This window comes from Aegilops tauschii, chromosome 1, assembly GCF_002575655.3.
Source record: "Aegilops tauschii subsp. strangulata cultivar AL8/78 chromosome 1, Aet v6.0, whole genome shotgun sequence".
Lineage (NCBI taxonomy): Eukaryota > Viridiplantae > Streptophyta > Magnoliopsida > Poales > Poaceae > Aegilops > Aegilops tauschii.
The window spans coordinates 243981953-243999530 of record NC_053035.3 but is presented as its reverse complement, the minus strand read 5'-3'; the positions used below and the strand labels follow the sequence as shown (position 1 = coordinate 243999530).

The 17578-nt window shown below is 41.5% G+C and overlaps 2 protein-coding genes across 2 annotated transcripts; both read right to left on the bottom strand.

Moving 5' to 3' along the window:
* Positions 1-908: 908 nt before the first annotated feature.
* On the bottom strand, positions 909-1721 carry LOC120975909 (uncharacterized). Its single transcript, XM_040402657.3, has one exon. The coding sequence runs from the start codon at positions 1482-1484 to the stop codon at positions 1176-1178; it is 309 nt and encodes a 102-aa protein (XP_040258591.1). The 5' UTR covers positions 1485-1721; the 3' UTR covers positions 909-1175.
* A 1715-nt stretch (positions 1722-3436) lies between these two features.
* LOC109764525 (chaperone protein dnaJ 13) lies at positions 3437-11922 on the bottom strand. The gene is made up of 13 exons (XM_020323326.4): positions 11523-11922; positions 10264-10550; positions 9504-9701; positions 9318-9432; positions 8181-8267; positions 7576-7664; positions 7367-7451; positions 6754-6807; positions 6329-6409; positions 6099-6176; positions 5413-5652; positions 3967-4074; positions 3437-3864 (listed from the first exon to the last, which is right to left on the bottom strand). The coding sequence occupies exons 1-13, from the start codon at positions 11664-11666 to the stop codon at positions 3808-3810; spliced, it is 1623 nt and encodes a 540-aa protein (XP_020178915.1). The 5' UTR covers positions 11667-11922; the 3' UTR covers positions 3437-3807.
* Between the last annotated feature and the right edge of the window lie 5656 nt (positions 11923-17578).

The following is a 17578-nucleotide window of genomic DNA, read 5'->3' as shown; positions in this document are numbered from 1 at the left end:
TTTGGAATGACCGGTGAATTGATGGTTCAAGATGCAAGGCAATTCTTTCACTTCAAGTGCATACAATCAACAATTCCTAACATCTTGGGACAACTTTCTGCTTCATGCATCGCTAGAAGCATGGCCATGTCCTCAGCATTGGGTGCTCACAGATCCTACGGTCCATAAACACGCACAACAGTTTCAATGAACACTTTGATGCACCTGATGATTGTGTCTCGGCCATTCAGAGGGTGTCATCCCATGAATCTACAAGAGCGCCCTATGCAAGCGTCTGAAATGAAGCGGTCTCCTTTTGAAAAGAGGAAAACCCCAAAGGCGCGGCATTTCTTTGTTGTTGAAGAAAGGTTCACTGGCGTGCATGTCGTCAGCAATTCGACGGAACGGCTGTTCGGTCATGCAAAAACTTCACTAGAACACGCTCGACGGGAAAGTACACCACATGCCTCACCCAACCTCCAAATATGGAGGCCCGCGTGCTCGATTTGAAGGCGCTCCCAAAATTACGGGATCGAGGTTGGAATGACCACTCTGCTAGGGTGTCATTTTGGACTAAAACCTGACGAGGTTATTACGGTGATCGAGCTGATGTATATAGTTGCTCTAAACAAACATAAAGTAATGGCGAGGAGCTGTTAGATTCAAAGATTAACCGAAACTGCTCTGTGGACGACAGTAGCCGGCCGAACTCCGCACGATGGAGTATTTTGCTCAACGCATGGACGGTTTGATGTGCTGCATCGTCTCGTCCAGAATCTGTCGTGTGTGTAGCAGACGATGTTTCACTTTTGCTCAACTGTCAGACAAACATTGGAAGAATTACTGTAAGGACAAGCATTGGCTGTTCTTCTTGCAGGCTTAAGATTCTGACACAAGATCAAAACAGAGCACGGATACACGATTAAAGATTTCAAGAACCGTGCTAGCTCAGCCGATGTTTCGCTGTTTTTCCTAAATCTCATTCTCAAATCCCAAGCTCTCCACGCATACATGTACATGACAAACTACAGATTTCCAGTTTAGTTACCACGGTGACACGCACACACACGCATGGAGCGTTCACTCTAAACCAGTAAACTAAACTCTACCGATCATCTCATCTCATCTTCTTTACAAGTCTCTCTGAACCCCAAGAACCCAAAACAGAAAGAGACAGTACCGTCTGAGCTCTTCTACTAAGCCTTGCCCGCCATTCCGGCTGCTGCCCTGTCGTTGCTCTTCCTGGTGACCCGGATGTATAGGAAGATGACGGCCATGACGGCCGCGGCGAACCCGGCGAGGATCACCTCGGCGCCGGCGATGGACCGGTCGTGCCTCCCGCCGGCAGGCCGCGCCACGCCGTCCGGCCCCTCCGCCGGCAAGGGCGTCGGCGCGTCCGCGGTAGCGCCCAGCAGCGGCCTGGCCATCGACGTCGCAACCACATCACCGAGAAGCACCAGAAGCAGCACCAGCCTCGGCCGGGACAAGAAGGCGCACCTCGCCATTGCAGCGACTAGCAACTCTCACTGACTCTGTGCTGTGTGGGCTCTCCGGAGTTGTGTGAGCTGGAGATGTGAGGAGCAGAGCAGAGCAGAAGAGGGTTAGTGGAGGAGTAGGTGCGGGTGAGTGAATATATAGGCCGTGAGCCGAGCTGGAGGCTGGGAGTGAGCTGGATGCTGACCCTGGTTGGCGCACATGAGATTGGAGAGAGGAGGGGGAGGAGGAGGAGGTTGGGATCGGGGGAGATTGTCTCCGGGGAGGGACGGGCGGTGCTGTGCTGTGGAAGGACGACGTGTCTGGCCTTAACTTCGAGTAGTTGGCTCTGTACTAGCTTAGGCAGGCTGCGTACGACATTGTTCCATTCGTTATGGTATCCTCAGCTCCAGTTTCATACAAGCTTCCTTCTTTTTTCCCACTCGCTTTCTACCTAGCTACTATACTACTTTTCGTGCATTTTGCTATTCCTTGCCTCCCTCTGAAACCCATGCGTTTGAGCGTGCAAATACATTTGGGGCCGTGCAGTGCCGCTGTTTCCAGTTGGGCCGGCAGTCAGCAACCGGCACTAACATTGACCCTTGCCGAAAGCGCGCGGCGGCATCTCCTTGTTTGGTGGAGCGAGGAGAGGACGGCTTGCCTGTCTCACGGCCACGCCCAGCTGGATGCCAACCGGCTAGCTAGTAGCTAGGCTACACGACTAGTACTCCTACTACTACCACGATTCCCAGTCAGAATACGCGTTTGGTGCCGGGGCGCGGGGCGCCTGCCCTACTACCTACAGTGTCTACGTACGTGCAAACATTTACACCGCTTTGCTCGGCTTCATTCACCTCCATCTTTTCTAGCTAGCTAGAGAGCGCGTACATACACGAGCGAGTGTGCGCTCTCATCTCCTGTTGCGCGTGGTTGTGCTTGGATTTCTAGAGTCATCGAGCCAAACCCGACTCGCGGGATTTAATTCAGTTTTTCTCTCTACAGGTTCCACTTTAACCCCAGCGCACGGAATAAAGTTGGACCCATCACTTGAGCATGGATCGCCGACCGACAAAGCATGCACTGTCTCGAATCAAGGGAAAGGGTCCGTACCAAGGATCTCGATCCGCATCTAGCACGATTGTGAAACCGAAAGAGCACACGTGTTATGGTCCTACGAGACACCTTTACTCGCACAAAGCTGTTTCACCCCGCTAATGCTTCTGTATTGCTAAGACCAAGTACTACGATAGTAGGTTTATAGCTCTACATGACAAGTTTACTTATGTGAAGAAGAAAGATGTGAAAAAATAACTCATGCAAGAGTCTAACTCAACGCATGCTCCTAAACAGATACAATAAATATGAAGAAAAAAGATAAATAGATAGCTAAGTGTTATTTTTGTTACCCTGCCTTTTGTAGCCTGCATGACTAAGCTACTTACCTTAGGTCCCAAGTCTTTGATCTGGTCCAAATCTAAAGCGAATGGAGAATCTCCCTAAAGAAACCACGCACGCGGTCAGGTCGGTCTTGGTCGACAGCAGGTTAACGCAAATGCGATCCACCGAGCAGCCGGAGTATCCACCGGCAACCTGCCATGTAGTATAGGCACAGGACGATGTGTTCGCCGGTCTAGGGAACATGACAAAGACAGGGGCGCAGCTCCAGCAAAAGAGATGCTCTAGTCCTCTCCTCACCTGAACCAACCATGTTATTCGCTTCCGTGCAGGGAGTAAGTGATTGGGCTTAGCGTTTGGTGTCTATGCTTCTTGATGATGAGGTATCAGATGATGGATTTGCCCAGCAATTGAAATGATGATTCGCATGCAAACGATTTATCTGCAGCTGAGCTCAGTTCTTGAAGCCATCGCGTTTGAACAGATGCACGCAAGCCAGCACTTATGAAACAACGAGACGACATATGAAACAAAGCTGAACAAAGATGCTTGTTAAGACTATACATAATGCTAGACCAAACACAGCAGGTGAAGCAAATACTGGAACAAGGCAGAACAAAGCATCACACTGTCGCACACAAGCAGACAGATGCATGTGCAGCAAGGAAACAACAGCTGAACCTTCGCAAATCAACAACCAAACATCAACGGAGAGATATGCTTCCGCCAACCGAGCTAAATGCTGTAAACCTATTATTGGCTCATCTTATTCTTGGGGCATGCCCTCCATTACTCATCTAGGTGGCACAAACCCACTCATGTAGTAGTATACAACAAAAAGAGGCTCACATAGAGAAATGATACCCAAAACCAGAAAGAGCGTATCAGCACAAGAAAACTATGATGGTTACAGTGCGACTCAAAAGTGTTCAAACGCTGATTTGGACCAATTGCCTAAGGTCAAATCTCATGAATGTCTTGTGGTATCGACAGTGCACCGTAATCATCTGCCATTACCTGCAACCAAAGGAAAAGTTCGACGATTTTGTATTATTGACAAAGGCACAATACAGACATGCAAACAGTTGTACGTAATATGGATTGTAATAATCCTCTTACCTTGTATTGACGACCATGAAATATGTACTCGACAAGCAGTAGCTTCGGATCTCCAGGGCAAGGATCATAGAAGCCCATTATTCCAGACTTCTTTATCCCCTCGTGAAGCTGAAGGCGGCAGAAAGAGGACATTCAGTCGGATAACCAGATACATGTACCAAATGATTTATAACCTACTTAATCTTAAAGAAGAGTGCAATGCATCACAGCCAATCTGGAGATGTAAAATATAATGAAATGTAACCTAGCACCGGAGCAAAAGTAACATGCACTAGATCTTTAGCCATAATTTTGACGTAATGTCCCCTCTCCTTTTATGTAAGGTGCCTGTGCAATTAAAGATTTAAGTTTGACCAACAATTAGACAAATATAAAACGTGGGCTATGCGATACAAAACTGATGCCGTTGGATTCACATTGTGAGTTGTGACACATAGCACACATTTTATTGGCCTAATTGCTGGTTAAACTGAACCATGAAACGGGCAGGGGCCTTGAAAGGAGGGAATATGACTTCAAGGTGCTAGCTACTAATAGGTCATGCAGCAGATATATTCATGATCTCATTCATTAATAGTAGTGGGGACTGAAGCTGACTTGTTCTGACAACCGCATTGAACGCGGGTATCTGAGAGATGATTAGTTGCATATATACTTTGGAGACCAATTTTGGTTTCCTTAAATTAATGCACACGTATTTAGGAGGCAAAAATTATAAATATAAAATGGATACAGGCAAGTTATTCCTTGATTGTTCTATACTCCCTCCGTCCGTGAATAAGTGTACATCTAGCTTTGTCTTAAGTCAAAGTTTTAAAACTTTGACCACCTTTCTAGAAAAAAGTAAAAGCATTTATGACACGAAATTAGTATCACTAGATTCGTTTTGAAATGTAGTTTGAGAATATATCAATTTGATGTCATATGTTACTACTATTTTCTATAAAGTTGGTCAAAATTTTAAAACTTTGAATTAGAACAAAAGCTAGATTGTACACTTATTCACGGACGGAGGGAGTACCTTCAATATCAGAGCATGTTTATGCAATAAGCGACCTAGTACAGTAGTGTTCTAACAGACCCAGGAGAACTTAATCAAACCCTCTTCCAGTCTTCCTGGAGCATCTACAGTCCAAAGAGGAATTGCTAGCCTAACATGTCTTGCTGAAACGAGAAACCGAAGGTAGTAAAAAAAGAACAGAGATTTACTTTACAAAAGATAAATTTCGAATGCATGGATTGTTTTAAGAAATATATGACAGTTTTATGACAGCCTTCATTTGCAAGTTGCAATCCACAAGTACCATACTGCTATTATTGGCCTTCTAACAGAAACACAAGCCAGAAGAGCAAGTACAACAATAAACTCACGGTTCATCTTGTCAAGTGCTAGGTTTATAGTTCACATAAATAACTTAACTTATAAACAATATGACTGAAACATACCTTGAGCTGACCTGCCTCGGTCACGAGGAAGTTGAGTGGGATCGTCACATCTAATACTTGTGAAGCCACATTATCATCTATCTCACTCAATTGACTGCTCTCTTTGACCTTTTTATGATTGCCATACAGAGCTTTTGTGATTACCAAACCATCACTCTCCTGCTGTTTATTCTTCTTGCGATTAGAGACGGGTTCCAGCAATCTTTGTGACTTCTTAGCTGCTTGTCTAGCTTCTGTTAGCTATACAGAGAAAGATGTCTTCAGAAGTATACATGACACAGGAAAATACACCTTCAATCACTAGATGAGTTAATATCATAAAAAGAATTATGAAATTTTGACAGAAAAACACTGCCACCAATGCAGTCGAGGGGTATAAGCTAAATGCCGCAAGTAGCAGAAACTGAGAAACAACAATCCGATTTATTATCTAAATACATACTAATAAATTATGTTAAGGAGAAGTAAATAGCTAGTCACAACTATGCATCTTGCCAAATGGGCTAACCCAAGTTGTGCCATATGAGCCTTCACAAACTGAACTAACATGTAACAACCAAATATAGATGACTATTTCCTTAAACACAAATATGTGATGATTCAAACACAAAAGTTAACCAATTTGCCTTTTATGTGATGAAGTACATAAGCTGGTACGTAAGCAAGAACATAAACGCTGATTCTACCTGTGTAGACAAGCTATCCATTTTTTCAAGTGTCTTCTGCTTTTCTCGCCTTAGATAATAAGGCTTCACAACATATGTCTGTCAAACAATAAGACACCACAGCTTGGCTTTAGTAACCACATTACAGATGCAGCAAAGGTAACAAAAGTGAGCTGCCTTATCTGCATGCAACTATCAGTTCACACATTTCTGCCAGGGTAAGAATGCAAGTAGGTCAGGAATATTAGAACCTGAAGTAGAAAATATAGAGTTGAAGGAATAGCAAATGCGCCGGTGACGAATAACGCATTGAAGTCAGTTGAAAGCAAGACCTGCACAGTTACTGAAGAATTCAGTGAAATCCAACAAGTTTACGATCTACCCCACTGTGTTACAGGGATCATAGCTGCAAGTAAATGAGACTGCCTTATACTTCCTCCATTCCTAAATATAAGCCTTTTTAGAGATTTCAGTACAAATTACATGCGGATGTATATAGACGCATTTTAGAGTGTAGATTCACTCATTTTGCTTCGTATGTAGTCCGTATTGGAATATCTAAAAAGGCTTATATTTAGGAATGGAGGGAATAGTTCCGTTAAATTTATGCTACATGTACATCTATACTATCAGATAAAAAACAGGCAGGATTCAGAGGTGCAATAGCTCAACTTACTGGGATAACTAACTTTTGACCAGCACGATTCAACTCAAATCTCCAAGTGACACCCTGCATCTCAGAGCAAATAATGAATATTAAGATAACATGCAACACGAATCGCACACAAACTAGTGAAACTGTTCCATGAGATGAAAAGTAGCTAAGATTACATGATCATAAATGCATGGTTGCTGCATGTTATCAAATACTCCCTCTATCAAAATATAAGACGTTTTTTGGTCTAGATTTACAGCAAAAAATGTCTTATATTTTGATACGGAGGGAGTAGTATCAACTGCAATTTCCTAGTAACAATTCATATTCTGGTTTTTGTATTGGACAAACAATGAACATGCAAGAGTCGCTTGCTTCATTACCCATTACTGCTTGAATCAGTAGTTAATACTATTTTGTGCTCCCTTCGTCCCATAATATAAGAGCGTTTTTGACACTACACTAGTGTCAAACGCCCTTATGTTATGGGACAGAGGGAGTATTTTCTATTATTATTTTACTCAAGGGGATAAATAAATAAAGTTTTGGCAATAATGCAGAGGCAAAAGGAGAAATAAAGAAGCAAACTGAGAACACATCCAACACAGGAGACCTTAGAAGCAAGCATATTCACCTGGATTCCTATATTATAGAGCATCCTTACTGTACTGAACTCTGATATCCGTCTTCCTCCTCCAATTTCAAAATCAAGGGCCGTGCTGCAAATAAGCAGTTCAAGAGAGAAGAGAAAGAAGTTACAAACTCGTATACCAGTTTATCAAAAAAATGCAAAGCGGTGAGGTTTACATGGCCAGATAGAAGTAAGATCACGGCGGTATATACCTTCCAACTCTACCAGCAATACGACCATGGGACTTTGAGGAGAAACGATGGGTGTAATGAGCAGACGCCCCAAATGAATTAGTACCAAACTGGGGAGAAAAGGAAGTATATAGTTAATACAGGAAACAGCCTTCAAAGGCAAGTATCCAACTGTTGCCTAATGCAAGTGGTGAAATGGTGAAATGAAGAATACACAATTAGTTCATGAACTCAGTACAGTCACACCAACATATGCAAATCATATTGTCCTTCAACCACAGGTCAGACATATTAAAGCTGAATCAAACAGACAATATTGCATGTTCAGCGGTCCACAATTTTACCACAAAGGCAGGTGCATCACAATATATAATGGGGATATGTTGACTCAAATAATATATAATGGGGAGCTGTGCAAAAGAAAAGGAACGCAGTAGATTATTCGGAACAGAACAATATGACACTATTCAGAACTAGAAATAAATGTTGCGGAAACTTGGAATGTCAACTATATGTTTCCAAAAAATCCATCTTGGAAAAATTCTGTCAATTATTCGCTTATAGATAACCAAATCGGTTTTCTAAATGAGATTTACAGCTAAGTTGGTTTTGTAAATGAGAACTACCTTTATTTCTCCTGCCGCAGACCTTTTTTCATCCTTCTTTTGCCATCCGACAGATATATTTGATTCAGTACCAAGGACAAGTTGTATCTGGAGGATGGGGAAAAAATGAAGTAACATACAGGCAAAAAAAATTAGCATCAGCTTATCCAAACAACAGACATAAAACTGAAAAACATGAACAGTCAACCCCGTGGTATCAGTAACAAACTATCCTATACCCTGCACGTTGCCGCAGAGATGTTATGCAATATATTTCAATAAAAGCTAAAATACAAATGATTTGTTGGGTTTGATTATTGTATAGTTGTAAAGTATTTAACAAATATAATAGCATAATAAAATGGAAATTATCATGCATGTTGAGGTGGCCTTTTTCCTATGCATGGTTGCATGTTGAGGTGGGCCTTTTTCCACGCATGTTGCATGTGATGAGGTGGCATGCTTGCATGTTGACAGAAATAGGTTAGTGGGAGTTAGCTATCTAGATATAGAAGATAACCACAAGCATATACTATATAAAGATAAAACGAATAACTATGCCAAGATGCCTCACTGAAGAGTAAACCAGAGGACGAAATAATGGCAAAATTTGGATTTGCATGGAACTTGAAATTTCTATAAACGTAATCTCTGTCAATATTGTAATTTATCCACCAAGGTACAATTGACACCTGATTTCTGGGCATGGACTGGAAATGGGGTTGCATAAGCCACAAGTTCTAGGTTATGCACAGCTGTAAATGAACAGTCAACACCACGTACTGGACATGGATCAACTTTTGGATAGTATAATATTCATGTATTTACTGTCGCACATTAGCTGTATATGGTCTAAAAGTTTGCGTAAACCTAATCGGCTAGAGGAATTTTGCACTGCAAGTCCAAAACTAGAAAATATATTGAAATTAAAGAGATAACAGTTTGCATATAATCATATACAAACTCCAAACCGTTTCTTCAGCATCTGTGGTGGTTGACATTATAGATCATGCACATGTTGTAATCATTTTTTTCGAATAGCTAGGTTCTCGTATTGTTATTGTCGTCCGAAGTGAACTTACTTGCTTATGTTAGTCACATATTACGAATAAAGTGTTTAGGACACATGAAAAGAGCACTAAATACAAGGGGACATACATTGCCAACAGTGTCTTCAGATAATTGGCGAGTCCAGCCATTTGACAGGTTAACAGATCCATCTCTCAATGAGAGAGCAATTCCAGAAGTTGCTGTTGAATTTGGTGAAATCTGACTGAAGCAGGAAACACCAAAGAATTAGGATGTGAAATAGGGAAGGAAAACACAGAAAAGGCAAATTCTCACCGAAATGTCTGTACTCCAATAAGGGAACGTAGTCCAGCTGTTGCCATAAAGTCTATCGAAGACACAGAAGACAGCTGATGGCACAGCACAGCAGTTGCTGCACCAGATCCAGTCGTACCATCGACGACCAAATTTCCACCAACAGTGACAGTGTTTTGCTTGGATACTGGCAGCTCAATTTCACTAGACATTCCCATTCTAGCAATTTTGAAATAAAAAAAGTGAATCATTAATGCTGAAGAATATGAGAAATACAGAAGTTAATATGACATCTAAGAAGTATTGATGGACAATTATCTACGTCAAGAGGTTACTGTGTTTATTAGATTTTTAAATCTAAAACAAGATGTCTAAGAACCCAGAATTGGATAAAAAGTAAATAAAACGGAAAGGTAATAATGATGATCAATGACGAATGAATGTAAGTTTTCTGCAAGTAAAGGTCTATCATTCTGTATAATCCCTTTTCAGATATACAAAGGCCAGGACTTCTGTCTGCTAAAGGTATATATACAGTTAAAGTATGTTCCATCACCAACAAACATGTCAAAGAATGTGAAACAGCACAAAATGATTATATCAACAAAATAAAAATTAACAGATGAAGCCTATGATTACCAAGTTACCGAACTTAAAGAATTTACAAGATGGCAATAACCAAGAACTAAACAGAAAATGGCTTCTAAATTATGATAGGAACCTTGCACCGCATATATGAGAACAGAGGGTATATCATAGTAAAATGGAAAATATTCTGTACCCTCCCATGATGCCGTCACCATCTAAATATTGTGGCACTGAGATATTAGCTAGGATTGATCCAGTGGATCGAGCATGAACGAAAAGTTTCTCTTCCTCCTTACGCCGTCGCAGCTCTTCCAACTGTCGTTTGATTTCTTCGGGTTTATTTAACTTGGGACCAAGTTCCAGACCAGAATTTAAACCTTCCATGCCATAGATATCATAGATCTGTCTTTTGTTCTCATCCGATAGTATCTCATATGCATCACGTATCCGTTGGAAGTTTTCAGTTGCTACATCCTTCATCTATACAAGCAGAGAAGACAACAAAAGAAGATCCTAGTCAGGTCAGAAGAATTCAGGAACGTAAACTGTCGCAGATGAGTTATTCAGCAAAATGCAGATAGCACAAGTGCAAGCCTAACTACCATCAAATGAAATTTTAATCTTAACAAATTTAATATAAAGTTGCATTACAAAAAAACATGTAACAGCATGTCCCTTCTCTACTTTCCATTCGTCAAAGAACTTTTTCTTTTGCCAAACTGATATTTACAGGATAAGTTTTGGGTCTGATCAAAATATAATTAGCAAGATCCTCGTGCTTGTGTTTCTACGGAAAGAGGTAACACCATGACAATTTGCAAAAAAAAAAGGTAACACCATGACAGGTTGTCAGCTCTCCAATATCCGATCAAAATGCGCAAGACAGGTTGTTACCACATAACGAACGAAGATCTGTCCTGTTCCAGACTGACCAGCACAAAATGTAGGTTTTATTCACCCAGGCGTGCGCAGTTGACTCAGCATTACCCAGTCTCTTCTTATGATCTTATAATTTTCCAAATAATCTCCTCAGATGCAATATGATTGATACATGATGAAGGAATAAACCCATACAACAGGAGTTGGCATATAGCCACAGACATTGCCCAACCCTTCCCTTTGATCTCTGTCTCTCGGTGAAGAAGGAGAAATCACTACAAACTATAGCACAGCAACAGCAATGTCTGTCCGAACCAACCAATGCGTAATTCAAGCACACGACAGCTCTGGATCAAACCAGTGGAGACCAACTGCTTTAACGACCTAAAATCAAAACAATCAAATTCCTGCACAAATTTTGCCCCACCACACCGTACCGCAAGCTACCGCAATGTCACCACCAACAAAAGCTCTGAGCGTAGCAACCCTAAGCCACCGCTGGACAATAGCCAATTGGTTCCCACCAATCGAATCTCAGCGGCAGCACGGAGAGAGAGGGGGCGGGAGGGTAACCTGGGCGTCCTGGTACTTGTCGGGGTGGTAGATTTGCGCGAACTGGCGGTATGCCCTACGGATTTCCTCATCGGAGGATTCCGGCGAGAGGTGCAGAAGCGCGTAGAGCTCCCTCCCGTCCTCCGGCTCCGGCTCCGGCGCCATCACGCCGTGCGGCTGCGGCTGCGGCGGCTGCTTCTGCTTGTCCGGCACGGCGGTGGGGGTTGAATGGGGGTGGTTTTTCGGACGCGAGGGTTTATGGTGATTTTCCTTCTTCTTCTTGGTGGATTTGCTCGGGATTAATAAAGCGTTCTTCGATTTCTACTTCCGCCTCAAGACATCCATCACAGGGTGAAGGAACTATACATCCGTTTTGTTTCCTTTCCTGAAGAAATATACGGTTCCGTTTTCTCGCCTGGGTGACGTAAAGAAGAGAGGACGTCGTCGCCGTAAGAAACAGGTACCGTCCCTGACGAGTGACGAAGTTCGGAAACCTAACCTCATCTCGTATGGGGCCCCTATGTCTGGCTTATAGCGAGATGTAGGGAACCCTCGCGCCGAGGCGAGCGCAAGATGAGCCGGCCCAGCTCGCGGGAGGCCACAGCCTCGGACACTTTTCTGTTTTTTTTTCATATTTTTTTATTTTATGCTTCCTATATTATTTCCAAATTCCAAATGTTCTAAGTAAATATATTTAAAAACAATTTACATAAAACATTTGAAAAATGTTTACCAAGTATTTGAAAAAAGTTAAATGTGTATAGAGAAAATGTTTCTCATGTAATACAAAAAAATACAATGTGTATGAAAAAAAATTGATCATGTATTTAGAAAATGTTAATCAAACATTTGAAAAAAATGTATTTGAAAATGTTAATAAAAATATTTAAAAAATAAATGGGTATAGAAATATGTTGACCATGTATTCAAAAAGTGTTAATCTTGCATTTGAAAAAAAATGTTAATCAAGCATTTGAAAAATATTAAATGTGTATAGAAAATATTGATCATGTATTAAAAAAATGTTAATACTATATTTACTTTTTAATCAAGCATTTTAAAATATTAAAATGTGCATAGAAAAAATATTGACCATGTATTAAAAATATTAATCAGGCATTTGAAAAATGTTAAAAATATGTACAGAAAAAATGTTACCCATGTATTAAAAAAATATTATACATGTATTAGAAAAATGGTTTCGACGTATACAAAAAATGTAGAATGAAACCCAATAGAAACAAAGAAAAACTAAAACCGAAAAGGAAACAAAGAAACAAAAAATGAAAAAGGAAGCAAATAAAATCGGTAAGAACCGTGTAAAATGAAAAGGCTGATGAAAAAACAAAGAAAAATAGAAAACTGAAGAAAACAAGTAAAGAAAAACCAAAGAAAAAAAAAGGAAGAAAAAGAAAAGAAGGAAAAAAAGGGAATAAAACCAGACCAAACAAGTGCAGGAGCGACGAGTAGCGAGAGAGCGATAGATCCGAGCGAGCGAGGGAGGAGAAGAAAATGGGTCGCCCAGATTCGTACGCAATAGCGAAAGCCCTTCAAGCAAGAGCAGCTATTCCATATACGACCTACGAGGGGCCCACAAGCTCAGGCGGGGCGCGCCATATGAGCTTGTGGCTTACTCGTATATCTTCTGGCCTTCTCCCGATGCTTCTAGGGTCTCTTCTGGTTTCAGAAAAAATCGTTGTAAAGTTTCATCGCATTTGTACTTCGTTTGGTATTGTTTTGTTGCGAAACAATAAAATAGGCAAAAACAAAAACTGACACTTGGTTAATAGGTTAGTTCCAAAAAAATATAAAATTGCATATAAAGCATAGAAGATTGATAATATAATAGCATGAAACATTCAAAAATTATAGCTGGGGCCATCTTCCCGGGCATGGTCTTCTGGTTGCGGAGCTGGGGAAATTACTCAGATATGTTAAATAACTAACCACGATAATAAAAACCTTGTTCAAATAAAACTTGAGATATGGGGTATAGAAGCTATAGGATTGAAAGTATGTCTAGAGGGGGTGATTGGACTACTTGACCAAAAAAATATCTAACATTTTCTCAATTTTAGTTGTCGCCGGATTTTAGCAATTAACACAAGTCAAGCAATCAACCTACACATGCAATTCTAAGAGTGTAGCAGCGGAAAGTAAAACATTGCATATGAAAGTAAAGGGAATGGTTTGGAGAAGGCAAACGCAATGGAGACACGAAGATTTTTGGCGTGGTTTCGATAGGTGGTGCTATCGTACGTCGACGTAGATGGAGACTTCAACCCACAAAGGGTAATGGATGCGCGAGTCCACGGAGGGCTCCACCCATGAAGGGTCCACGAAGAAGCAACCTTGAAAGTGCAACTATCCCTGGGTGGTTTTGGTAATTCCTAACAACATATAGCTCATTGAGCTAATACTATTTCAAGATAAATATTTCAGGAAAGCTCAATGATTGGCATGGCATGGATTAGAAAGTGGACCCCTCAAAATGCTAAGGACAAAAGATTGGCTCAAGCTCAAAGCACAAGATTCTACATTTTACTTTTAGTGATCCAAGCTCACATTGAGTCCATAGGAAAAGGCAATACTATTAAAAGGGGTGAGGTGTTGCTTAATGAGTTACTTGCTCAAAATGCTTAGTGATATGCTCCAAAAACCCTCAACTACTTTCTCATATCCACATATGTCCCAAACCAAAAGTCAAACTCGGCCCCACCGAAATCTTCTATCCGGGGCCACCGAGTTCACTTGACATAGCCACTGCCACAAACCCTAGTCACTTCGGTCTCACCGATAGGGATCTCGGTCTCACCGAGATGGGATTGCAACCTCTCTGTTTCCCTTCGTAACGTTTCGGTCCAACCGAGATGAGCGATCGGTCCCACCGAGATTGCAATGCAAACTCTCTGTTTCCCTTTCGTAACGTTTCGGTCTAACCGAGATGAGCGAATCGGTCCCACTGAGTTTGCCTGACCAACTCTCTGTTTGTCTATTACCAAAATCGGTCCCACCGAGTTTGTGTAATCGGTCTCACCGAGATTACGTTATGCCCTAACCCTAATGGAATCGGTCCCACCGAGTTACCATGTCGGTCCCACCGAAAATCCTAACGTTCACATTTTGAACTAAATCGGTCTGACCGAGTTTTATAATTCGGTCCCACCGAGTTTGGTGATTTGTGTGTAACGGTTAGATTTTGTGTGGAGGCTATATATACCCCTCCACCCACTCTTCATTCGTGGAGAGAGCCATCAGAACATGCCTACACTTCCAACATATATTTTCTGAGAGAGAACCACCTACACTTGTGTTGAGGTCAAGATATTCCATTCCAACCACATAAATCTTGATCTCTAGCCTTCCCCAAGTTGCTTTCCACTCAAATCATCTTTCTACCAAATCCAATCCTATGAGAGAGAGTTGAGTGTTGGGGAGACTATCATTTGAAGCACAAGAGCAAGGAGTTCATCATCAACACACCATCTATTACCTTTTGGAGAGTGGTGTCTCCTAGATTGGTTAGGTGTCACTTGGGAGCCTCCGTCAAGATTATGGAGTTGAACCAAGGAGTTTGTACGGGCAAGGAGATCGCCTACTTCGTGAAGATCTACCCTAGTGAGGCAAGTCCTTCGTGGGCGACGGCCATGGTGGGATAGACAAGGTTGCTTCTTCATGGACCTTTCGTGGGTGGAACCCTCCGTGGACTCGCGCAACCGTTATCCTTCGTGGGTTGAAGTCTCCATCAACGTGGATGTACGATAGCACCACCTATCGAAACCACGGATAAAAAATCTCCGTGTCTACATTGCGTTTGCTCCCTCCAAACTCCTCCCTTTACCTTCATATGCAATTGTTTTACATTCCGCTGATATACTCTTAGAATTGCATGTGTAGGTTGATTGCTTGACTTGTGCTAAGTTGCTAAAATCTGCCAAGACTTAAAATTGGGAAAAGGCTAGATTTTTATTTGGTCAAGTAGTCTAATCACCCCCCTCTAGACATACTTTCGATCCTACAAGTGGTATCAGAGCTTTGGTCTTCATTTGCTTTGATTTCCATAGCTTTTGATGATCATAGCCTTGGTTTCACAACCTAGGAGAGCATGGCGTCTAGCGAGGGAAATTACCACCGTAGAGGTCCTTACTTTGATGGTACTAATTTTGCTAGTTGGAAGCATAAGATGAAAATGCATATTCTTGGACATAACCCCGCCGTTTGGGCTATTGTGTGTATTGGCTTGCAAGGTGAATTCTTTGATGGGAGAGAACCGAACCGTGAAGCTACCGCGGAAGAGTTGAAGATGCTGCAATACAATGCTCAAGCTTGTGATATTCTCTTCAATGGATTGTGCCCCGAAGAATTCAACAAAATTAGCCGTCTTGAGAATGCAAAGGAAATTTGGGATACTTTGATTGATATGCACGAAGGTACCGACTCCGTCAAGGAATCCAAATTGGATGTGCTTCAAAGTCAACTTGACAAGTTCAAAACGAAGGATGGTGAAGGTGTCACTGAAATGTACTCTAGACTTGCTCTCATCACAAATGAGATTGCCGGCTTAGGAAGTGAAGAGATGACCGATAGATTCATCATCAAGAACATCCTAAGAGCCTTGGATGGAAAATATGATACCGTGTGCACATTAATCCAAATGATGCCCAATTACAAAGATCTCAAGCCAACGGAAGTCATTGGAAGAATTGTTGCTCATGAGAGCTCCACAACAAGTCAAGTGGTGCTTACAAAGCCTCATGTGAAGCTCCCACATCATCAAGTGAGAAACAAAACTTCAATGAAAGAATTGAGCCTAACGGTGAAGAACTTCAACAAATTCTACAAGAGTACAAGCAAGGAAAGAAGGTCCAAGTCAAGGTCCTGCAATGACAAGAGATCTTCAAGTCGTGAACGAAATTGCTACAATTGTGGAAGTCCCAGACACTACTCCAATGAGTGTACGGCTCCCTACAAAAAAAGAGAAGATTCTCCCAAAAGAAGAAGTAGAAGAGAAGAATCACTGCCAAGAGAGAGAAGGAGTAGAGATGATCGTTATGAATGAAGACCCTCTCGGAGAAGCAAGGATTCGGAGAGGAAGGACAAATCATTAAAGAGCTACACAAAAAGAATACATCAAGCTCATGTTGGTGAATGGGTATCCGGCTCCAACTCCGACCATCACTCCGAAAGAAGTTATCACTCCGACTCCGAATATACTCAAGATGAAGGTGTTGCCGGTCTAGCACTTATGTCAACCAACTCCTACGACATATTTGACTCACCAAATGAAGGAATTGGAAGATGCTTCATGGCTAAAGGTCCAAAGGTAACACACCCCGAGTATGTTGATTTTAATAGTGATGAAGATCATTTGCTAGGAGATGATGATTTACTTGTTGACAACTCTGGTTATGAAAACTATGATGAACTTGCTATTAATCATGATAATCAAGATAAAATGAATGACGATGATAAGAAGGAGATTGAGCGTCTAACTAAAGAACTAAACACTCTTGAGTTAGCTCATGAAACTACCTTGGAAGATCATCGAGAACTTTTAAAGACTCATGAGAAGCTACGCTTTGAAAAGCTCAACCTTGAGCAAGAGCATGAGTTCTTAAAAGCAATCAATGATGATCTTCGCAAGAAAAGTTCTTCTTACATTGCCAAGCGTTTACTCTTGTCTACTTACATGCCACAAGTCAAATCTAGCAACAAGAACAAGAAAGATTCTTCCTCTAGTAGTAACAACAATCATGCTAAATCCAATGTTGTTGCTTCTAGTAGTTCTATTGATTCCACTAGTGATTCTCTTAGACAAGTTACACTTGAGCAAGAAAATAGCTTATTGAAGGAAATTATAGAGAAAGGTGTTTACAAGAGTCTTGCCGGAAGTAAGCAATTTGAGGAAATTGTACGCAAGCAAGGAAGACACTGGAAGAATCAAGGTATTGGTTTTGAACGAAAGTTCAATGCCAATGGAGTTGAGTGGGAAGAAGATCAATACCCCAAGACGAAGTTTATTCCTCAACAAGAGAAGTATGATCCTACTTCTTTCCAAGGAACACAAGCTCAGGATG

What these genes read in the sequence shown, in the direction of transcription:
- LOC109764525 (XM_020323326.4), bottom strand. Translation starts at nt 11,666, where the DNA reads ATGGCGCCGGAGCCGGAGCCGGAGGACGGGAGGGAGCTCTACGCGCTT. An exon ending in CTGAAGACACTGTTGGCAAT is followed by an intron (nt 8,268 to 9,317) that starts GTATGTCCCCTT and finishes CCCATCCTCCAG; the next exon opens with ATACAACTTGTCCTTGGTAC. An exon ending in GTCAAAAGTTAGTTATCCCA is followed by an intron (nt 6,410 to 6,753) that starts GTAAGTTGAGCT and finishes GTAACTGTGCAG; the next exon opens with GTCTTGCTTTCAACTGACTT.
- LOC120975909 (XM_040402657.3), bottom strand. Translation starts at nt 1,484, where the DNA reads ATGGCGAGGTGCGCCTTCTTGTCCCGGCCGAGGCTGGTGCTGCTTCTG.